The sequence below is a fragment of the Orbicella franksi genome, chromosome 7 (assembly GCF_964199315.1).
Source record: "Orbicella franksi chromosome 7, jaOrbFran1.1, whole genome shotgun sequence".
In the NCBI taxonomy this organism is placed as follows: Eukaryota; Metazoa; Cnidaria; class Anthozoa; order Scleractinia; family Merulinidae; genus Orbicella; species Orbicella franksi.
This window is the reverse complement of record NC_138151.1, coordinates 29311308-29321524: the sequence shown is the minus strand read 5'-3', so window position 1 is coordinate 29321524 and position 10217 is coordinate 29311308. Positions and strand designations below refer to the sequence as shown.

The window sequence follows — 10217 nt, the reverse complement described above, 5'->3', positions numbered from 1 at the left end:
CAGTAAATACTGAAATTGGACTGTACCGTACTAACCACTACAGCGTGAAGTAACTTAGTTATTGCCTACAGTACAGTTCAGATTGCGTCTACTATCTTTAAGTATCTGTATGTATCTGAAATGGCATTAAGTAATTAAAATCAATGTCGTCTTTTATTATTCTCCCCTTATTTTATTTTAGTGGTCGTAATATGCAGAAACGATAATAATGTCCACTATATCTTTAATCTTAAATTAATTGTCGTTATTGTTTTCTGATTAATCTAGTTATATGTACAAGCGATTCATGGCCCGCCTAGATTAGCACTTGCTATCCGCGGTACAAATAACATGTAATTTTAAAATGAAGGAAAATAAAGATTTATTTATTGTTGTTGTTCACTTTCATTGCTCATTGACAGTGTAACGCATCAGTCCCAAATCGAAAGTCAGGGGGTCCAACAAGCACTCCAGAAACCATAAACACTCCGTCCCGTAAAGTTCTGACCGTGATCGTATGGTAGCCTGGGTTCACTCTTGTTGCGATTGTATCATACCGATCCAGTTTTGAGTTTGAGTCGGTCTTAATAGCTTTGTCTTTGTTGTTATCCAGCCATATCTCAGCCTGGCCTCTGCTATAGAACCTACTTAAAACTATCACCGATCGTGTTCTTCGGGAACTATTTACAGCAATCATTGGAACATAGATCTTCAGCTGAAGGGTGCTGAAGCTTTTCGACGCACACCACCCTCCCTGAGAATCGGTACGAAGCTCTTTGGACACACTCTTAGCATTCATGTTTTTTCCGCGCACTTGAAAACACGATGAAAAGCTTCTGTTGTTTATAACTTCAAGTTGAAGACTTGGATGGTGAAGATTTTTAAAAGCATTTGGCGTTTTCCCAGTCCAGCACAAAGGCTTTTTCAAAGCTCCGCTTTCACGTTCGATAAGCAAGAACTTCGGTAAAGCAGAACTTCCATGTTCTCCATCCACATTATAGACGTCATTGATAAGTTCTTGTGTAACGCTCCTCACATGTTTAATCATCAGGGAAGCAACTACAGCATGCGCCTTGAGGCCAATATGGTTACCATCGGACCCAGTCATGTTTGTTAAAATTATTTTCCACTGACTTGTTTCGTCCTTGCGACAAAATACCTCCTTTAAACTGAACGACGTAATCTGATAATGGCGAGCAAGCTGTGTTTGTCCAAAAGTCTCTAGGTTTCTGCACGTTGGATTAAGCGGCTTGTCCTTGTAGCCCACATTACCTATCAGATTAATATAAAATAGCGCGGGTTCTGAATGATACTTAAGCACTTGACGAGTTAACTGCTCCAAATGTTTCGCTGTCCGAAATCTGCAGTCGTTCGTTGAGATTTCTATTAACACAATATCGATTTTCTCACCTTCTACAATGAACGTTTTGTAGCAAAACGCAAAGAAAGGGCTTCCGGTGGCTCCGATTGATAACTGAATCTCTTTCACGAAGGACTTGATCGCTTTGCCAAAGGTGTTGTTCCACCATTTCGCGAACACTTTAAAATATAATCCATCCAAGCTATTCTCGTCAAGTCCTAATTTTCCGCCAGCGCTGTTAGAGCCTCCAATGACCAAAAGATTGATGTCTTCACCTCTTAAAGCTTTCTTGAGAACGTTCTTTAAGCGAGTAAGATTACCAGCCTGAATTGCTCTTGACATCAAAGCGTCGTCAAAGCCAATACTAGACAACTGTTCTTCCTTCAGTGCATTTTGTACTCGCTGTAGCACCTTAAAAGAAACATTCTTGTTCATATTGTTCATACTAATATCGCCGGCATCCGTCAATCTCTCATGAGTATCTCCGACGATACTAATGTAGTAATAAGATAAAATAACAGACATGACGACAAACCAGCAAACCGTATACAAATAAGACATCCGCATGTTAGCGAGGATTTATACGTGTCCACCGAGCAGAAGCTTTCGGTTTTCAAACTTACCCTGTTCTTTTACAATGCTTAACGATGTTATAGCCTTGCAAATAAAGCTTGCTGTCTGGTTGTCGCGTAGGGCGAGCCAAACGTGACAACAGTGCGTTGAGGTCAAAATCGGGTATCGAGTTTCAGAGAGAGATTCGGAAATCACTTCATGATCAGGCGGTGTTGGACACGGTTCACGTGACAGTATTCGACCAATCATATGTCGTCTCAGCCGGAGCAATGGCGGACACATTTTTCGTTGCGAAGTAGGTTGTAGGAGTGTGTTGTGGGAGTAGGTTGTCGTTTCTCGACCGATTTCTGCACTCATCATGAGAATCAAACGAACCTTTTCTAGGAGCTGCTAGTGTAATATCTAGACCAGTTATATGCCAAGCCTCAAGTGCAGGTAAGCAATTTTTGCATCAGAACTAGTCAATGGAAATCATGCTGTGTTGAAAACGTTTGTTTACCACACGCGCTTGACATGGATATTCTTTTGGTCGTTTGCAGGATAACAAGGATCAGTATTGTGAATTTTTTTTGTGTGAAACTTTAGTTCGAGAGTTGAACTTTAAGAAAAGTCCGGCGGGCCCAGGCGGGCCCCGCCGTTTTAACGGCCAAAATCGGACTTGAAGTTGGGGCATTTTCCTTGATTTGTCATATGTTCGCGGTATTTCGCGGGAGTGATTGTGTGGCTCGGCTTGTTCCCTTTACATCTTAATGTTTTCTTGTTATGTTTTTGTTTTTTGTTTTTTTTGTTTGTTTTTTTTGTAGTGCGTATGTCATCCGTTTGTTTGGCCGATGTTCAAGAGTTTTGGATCCTGCTTTGGATGCTAGTCCATTAAAGATATCATCTCATTTACAGTGAATTTTCACTATCATGATCACTGCCTGTCTTGAATTGTTATCTCTTACACAAGTTTACTACTCTTGGATCGGATGTTATTGATCAGTCATCTATGGCTGATTATTTTTGATCTCCCACTTCTTTACGCTTGTTTTCCTTTGAATGTTGGTAGTAGTGGGAGACTATACATCAATAAAATTAATAACAAGTGTTTCATGTGTATAGTTACGCATAATTGTCAACCCACCTGGAGAAGAACGAGCCAATGTGTTTGAAGCACATGCTGAATTACCCTCTGGTATTTTTAAAGACTATGGGCTTGGAATTAACTTTGCTATATTTCCCAAGAACTAAATTTATCCACTTACACTGAAGTGATCTAACAAGGAAAGCTACAGCCTGCTGCTGTTTAGGATATCAAATTTAGAATGGAATAGACCAAAACAGAATACATAATAACATAAAGCAAGTGACTACTTAGAAAGCTGCATGGCAATCCCAAGTTTTAAGAGCTACTGCAAGTGTTCAATATAGTGCATCTGCTTGTATTTTAAAATGTTGTTACAATTTAGTTATCTCAGTCAAAACATCTCACTATAGATGATCTAGGATACAGCTACATGCTAGATTATTCTGAATTCAGTTGGTCACAGTCATTACGAGTCAACAGGAGCAAGTGCTGTGGAGACTGTTTTTGGCAAAATATTTAACAGCTAATGTAGGAAATGTTAATATCGGTACATGATCACTGTGTTGTTGACCACAGGACTTGCGGTAAATAATAAATTTTAAACTGATAGATATTTCAAATAACCTGCATAGTACTGTTCTGGGCAAGAAGCTCCCTTTAGTTTACACAAGTTACATTGAACCTTAAACTTCAGCAGAGTTGTGATATGAGGACATGCAATGAAGGCACAGGACCATGAGCAATTCAGTCATTGCTAATTGACTGTGCCTATCATTCACAGTCTTCCAGTTTACTAATTTGTAAGTGAACTTAATGTTGGCTGCTGTTTCCAGAATATGGTTTTCGTGCTATTTTGCTGGTTTTTTGTTGTGCTTGTCAGTACCTTGCAAATATTCAGTTTAAAAAGCATACTTTGGAATTGAATTATTATTTGCAAGTAAATGTAAGTCAGTTTTTTTTTTTCACATCTCCCATCTGCAATCTTAGCTGCAACCACTTTAAATAGCATGAGGTATATTATTTGTCTAAAGCATTCATTTCATGTAACTCAACCAAGCTTTCTTTCCATTGAGCCGGATTTCCCTTTGACATGGCCTCACATGTACTGAGAACCCAGGAATGGACACTTGGAGCAGATACAAGTTACATCCAACACCTAAGCACTAGGCGAAGAGAAATCTCAAACTCTCATCAGTTTGAACATGGATATTGACAGTGGCAATGTCTGAGGCAAAGTCATTTGGAGACCTTTTACTTTAAACACATTCAAGGAACTAGTTGAACAAGACCAAAATTGTGTTATCCCATTGTCTACAAAATAGATCCACACAGTACATATTTAATCTTGGATTTGTAAGTTGAACAAGAATTTGCTGGAAGTGTGATCCGGTACAGGGGACGAATACAATTACTTTTTACCACTTACATTAAAGCAAAACATACCCTACTTCTCCCATTAAGCTTCTAGTTTTTTAATTCCATTTATTGCAAATCATTTTTGTTATTTTGAAAGAGCCATAGCTCATTAGCAAGTTATTTATGATTCCTTTTGGTTAATCAGGAATTACAGCGGGCGAAACTCGATTAATCAAACTACACAAGTTTTCAAGGACAAAACATTGCTTTGATTTCGAATTATTCAACCCTTCTTCGTAGGTTTTACTTCTCAGCTCTCTTATCGTCGAACGAAAACATAATATCTGTCAACAACCATGTTGTTGGCCAGCGATACACTGATACACTTCACACACAAGGCGAGATATTTATGTAAAACAATAAAAATGCAAGCAAGATATAAATTCCCAACCATATTTATTCGTTGTAATAATGGGTAAAAAGTTAATGGTAATGTTTTGAGAAATAGGTGTTGGGTCATTCGAAATATAATATTGGAATATTTTAGGTGTTTAAAAAATGTTGCCCTTTTTTACCGTTGTTGATGTGTACGCAGGTGCTACGTTTCCTAGGAACTAGTTCTTCAGTGAAATATGTGTAAATTACTTGACCGTTGTTAAACTGGAAATGGTGCCATGTAATCTAACTATTTTGAAAATGTAGTGTCTACTCCAATAATTTGTAGCCAATTCTTGGTAGGATGCCTTGGTACATTCATGTTCTGCGAGCACCGTTGCCGCACTGCATGTTTTCGGTTTAGCTGCGTTGTCCAGCAACTCGTTTGTTTACTCGCGGGTGTCGATCGAGAAAATGAAGTAAAAATTGAAATCTGGATTTTGGAAGCGCTCTTTTTGGAATTAGTCGCGTCAGACTCCTTAACTTATTTTCAGTCTCCTGTCCAATTTTTCAGTCAAACCTTGCCCTTTTTACTGACCTTTTCAAGGAGTTTGATAACGATGTTTAAATTAATTTATTCCTAATTTACACTTCTACCCAAATAAAGAAAAGATTCCTAACAATAGCAGCGGCACCTCATTAGAGGATGTTTGTACCAAGAGCACGTCCAGTTAATGAGATGGATAGTTTTAACTGGAAATCCCGCCCACGAAGCTGGGAGGTTCCAAACCTATTTCTTGTAACACTTATGTTGTATGAAATATTTAACAACAACTTTTATCTTTTAACTTAGTGTTATCCTAAACTTTTAATCGGTAAGAACGAAGATTGTAACTTTTATATTGCTCACGTTACCTTATTTAGGTCAACCACTTAAGGATAGTCGGTTAAAATGAAGGTAGAAAACGTTTTAGTCAACCTCGATAACCTCGAAGGAAAATATGCTAAGTAGCTTGGTGCGCAGTCGCAATAGAACCTTATTTGAACTGCGCATGACATTACGTTAGCCTAATTGACAGATTGACATTGATTTGATGGATGACGTTGTCCCTTTAAAAGGAACGTGACGAGTTAGCTCCTAGTAGTTGTAGTAATTGCTGTAACCAGTCAAGAGCAACAAGTAAGAGAACGTTGTGAGTATTGTACCCAAGACATCAATAGTGGAAATAAAAAGAGAAGCAACCAAACAAAGAGTGTTGGAGTGATCAGCTAATTTCCCCAAAGGTCGCTTCAACATTTAAGAAGGATAGTGCCGAAGGTAGGTTCAATTCCGGCAAGTTAAGATCGAATTCGAAGAGACCAGAAAAGGAAATAATTTATCTTTCAACCGTGAAGATTCGACGAACCGCGAAGCTTCGATTCCTAAAATCATCTGTTTAGCACTGAAAATGGTGGCTTTGTAAATCGACCAGAAGTCATCTACAGCTATTACTTGGCGTGCGGAACATTTCATGTGGATATCACTCCAGATTTCTTTCAGCATCGGATGCGAGCGAACCTCCTATAAGTTATATTTCCACATCACCATCAGCGCGCGGATATGGGACGCCAGAACTGTCTTATGATACTTTTTTTATTATATTGGGTGGTTATGTCATTATATTGAGTAGTTATGTTATTATATTCGGTGATTAACTCATTATACTCGGTGCTTATTCCATTATACTCGGTGCTTATGTCTTTATATGCGGTGCTGTCTTCATTATATTCGGTGCTTATTCCATTATATTCGGTGCTTCCCTCGTTATATTCGGTGCTTTCTTCGTTATATTCGGTTCTAACTTTGTTTGGTGTTTTCTTCATTATTACGGGTACTAACACTATTATATTCGGTCCTCTCTTCCTTATATTCGGTGCTCTGTTCCTTATATTCGGTGCTCTCTTCCTTATATTCGGTGCAAAGGCCATTATATTCGGTACTTCCTTGTTCGGTGCTTACTTCATTATATTCGGTGCTTACTTCATTATATTCGGTGCTTACTTCATTATATTCGGTGCTTACTTCATTATATTCGGTGCTTACCTCATTATATTCGGTGCTTTCTTCGATATGATCGTCACCAGTCTTCGCAAGGGGTCGTACAATTTGGAGGTAGTCTAGGGAAAGCCGGGAAAAACGGGTGTCACGAAAACTCAGACCCCGAAACCTCAGACCCCGAAAACTCAGACCCCTCGAAATTAAAAACTCACATTGTTATTACCTGAATTGCTCTATGGCCACAATGGGGTGAGATGTTTATCTTCTCCGGTTTATGTTGTCGCGTCGATCGAACGGTGAAACACAAATATTTAACTTCTCAGGTTTATCGCTGTCGCGTCGGTCAAACAGTGAAGAACTAACAAGGTTTAGAACAGCAGCCGACACTGCTTTTCAAAACAGACCTTTTTTATGCAATCGTATGCAACAAAAAAATGTGTTGTTCTCTGAAACATACTCGTTTGATCGCAATCTGCTTTTTGACTTTATATGCGTTGCGTGACTGTCGGCACGTAAAAAGTCAACACGTAAAAAGTCAACACGTAAAAAGCACGTGAAGGTCGAACCGATTGAACCGCCATGTCTGGTCTCGAAATGTGAGTGAACGAAAATTGAAATGAAGAATACAAAAGCAAAAACCGACACAACGTAGAATGATTTTTTGAAGGTGTACTATATTTCGGCTGGCCAAACCAGCCTTCTTCAGGTACAGTGGAAGATTTTACATTGGTGCGTGTTTTTATGTAGCCGATATTTACGTAATACCGGAGTACGCAAAAGTAATTGATCGTGTAAATTGAAGATAAGCATACGGTAAAATAAAATAACATGATAAAAGAACATAATAAAAAAAACAAATGGAAACAATTAATATGTTTCTTCGCGGATGTTCAGACCATTAGGATCAATTGTTCTGCCTTTTTGAATTAAAAAAGCTTCCCTGGCCTTACGGATAGAGTCTCGGTTAGAAACGATTTTTTCGATGGGGATTAATTGCATGTCGTTAGCAGTGTGGTTAGGAGAGGACAGGAAATGTTCGGCGGCTGTAGTAGGTTTAGATTTGTTGTTAGGGTTATCTATGGTACGGCGGTGTTCATTAAATCGGTCTTTTAATCGTCGTTTCGTCTCTCCTATGTATTGTAAATTACAGCGGTTACATTGAATCATGTAGATGAGGTTTTAAGTGTCACAGGTCAGGTTGGATTTTATGGCGCGCGTTTCCCCGGTAGAAAAGAAGGTATATGTAGTAAGTACGTGAGAAATGTAGGGACAAGTAGCACAGTTTTTGCCACAACGGAAAGAACCAGAAGTTGTGTCGGTTTTTGCTTTTGTATTCTTCATTTTATATGTAAAGCCGATTAGATCACTATTGATCCAACGTATACCAGCAGGATCATCGTTCCGGTTGCTTGCTTAAACATTTTATAGAAAACTGAAAACTGGCGCGAAGGCCCCACCACGAGGCAGATTTAATAATTAACTAATCCAAGCGGTATGAAAAGAAAAAAAAGAAAAAAAAGAAAAAAAAAAAAAAAAGAAATAGAAGTGTTTGGTTTGAAACTTACTGCTTCCTGTAAGAAATATTCACTATTCCCGTTATAAGTTGGAACGCAAACATGGCTATCTCTATGTACTCTTTTTTTCTTTTTTTTTTCTTCTAAATTTTGTTAATTTCTGCGGGTTGCGTGCCGACAGTCACATAACGCACATAAAGTCAAAAGCAGATTGCGATCAAACGAGTATGTTTCAGAGAACAACACATTTTTTTGTTGCATACGATTGCATAAAAAAGGTCTGTTTTGAAAAGCAGTGTCGGCTGCTGTTCTAAACCTTGTTAGTTCTTCACTGTTTGACCGACGCGACAGCGATAAACCTGAGAAGTTAAATATTTGTGTTTCACCGTTCGATCGACGCGACAACATAAACCGGAGAAGATAAACATCTCGCCCCATTGTGGCCATAGAGCAATTCAGGTAATAACAATTGAGTTTTTAATTTCGAGGGGTCTGAGTTTTCGGGGTCTGAGTTTTCGTGACACCCGTTTTTCCCGGCTTTCCCTAGACTACCTCCAAATTGTACGACCCCTTGCGAAGACTGGTGACGATCATATCGAAGAAAGCACCGAATATAATGAAGTAAGCACCGAATATAATGAAGTAAGCACCGAATATAATGAAGTAAGCACCGAATATAATGAAGTAAGCACCGAACAAGGAAGTACCGAATATAATGGCCTTTGCACCGAATATAAGGAAGAGAGCACCGAATATAAGGAACAGAGCACCGAATATAAGGAAGAGAGGACCGAATATAATAGTGTTAGTACCCGTAATAATGAAGAAAACACCAAACAAAGTTAGAACCGAATATAACGAAGAAAGCACCGAATATAATGAAAGAAGCACCGAATATAACGAAGAAAGCACCGAATATAATGAAGACAGCACCGCATATAAAGACATAAGCACCGAGTATAATGGAATAAGCACCGAGTATAATGAGTTAATCACCGAATATAATAACATAACTACTCAATATAATGACATAACCACCCAATATAATAAAAAAAGGATCATAAGACAGTTCTGGCGTTCCATACGCGGAGATGTTTGCAGTTCAGCGATCAGATGAAAATCAGCTTCAGGGAAAATTTCTCCCGGCATGCTTTGCGAGTCGTGTCCAACACCGCCTGTAAATTACCCATCGAAAATTAAAAACTATTAGTCGAGAAAACGACTGATGTAGCAAGATGCTAAGAAATCAACATTAATTAACCGTTGAGAATGAGAAATCCCCCATTCGAATATCGATTAGTTTTTTCTGAGCCGGTGAGCCACAGCCGGTCAGCGGAGTGTATTTGGTGGGATTTCGCTTAGTCCGTCTTGCGTGACCCGAACCACTTCTTGCTCCCAGGATTTCGCGCGGCCATTTAATTTTTCTCACGGTTTTCTTTCGACGGCGGAGTAAGCGAAAGAGGGACTACTCGTTGTTCACTATCTGTATCACAACTTTCAACATTTAACTGCTTGCCTGCCTGCCTAAAATTTAAAAGTGAATTGAAAGAAAAATTAAATACATAAACTAAAAATAGAAATTTAAGAAATAATACTAATATATGAACTGAATGGAGTGCAATTTGGTCTGAAATCATACGCGTGATTTCGAAATCGAACACTCGTTCGATTTGAAATCGCAAGTATGATTTCAGACCAAAATTGCGCAACGCGAAGTTCAGTTGCCACTTTATTAGATGCATTTTGAAATCGCACAATTTCATCGCCTTAAATTTTAAATTTTTGGTGTATTGTTCCAGTAGCCGGTTTGTTTAAAAAGCGGAACCGGAAACGCCTTTACGTCTCATTTAGTATGCAAAACGATGTCATGTGACGAAAACTCATTCGAAAAAGTCATAACGAAAATAGTCTACTTCAGGTATAAAAGTTCAATTCTCGTCGCCTAAATCAATTATG

At 38.7% G+C, this 10217-nt stretch overlaps 1 protein-coding gene across 1 annotated transcript; it reads right to left on the bottom strand.

Moving 5' to 3' along the window:
* Window positions 1-391: 391 nt before the first annotated feature.
* On the bottom strand, window positions 392-9836 carry LOC145493915 (uncharacterized). Its single transcript, XM_081473403.1, has one exon. The coding sequence runs from the start codon at window positions 1904-1906 to the stop codon at window positions 392-394; it is 1515 nt and encodes a 504-aa protein (XP_081329529.1). The 5' UTR covers window positions 1907-9836.
* Between the last annotated feature and the right edge of the window lie 381 nt (window positions 9837-10217).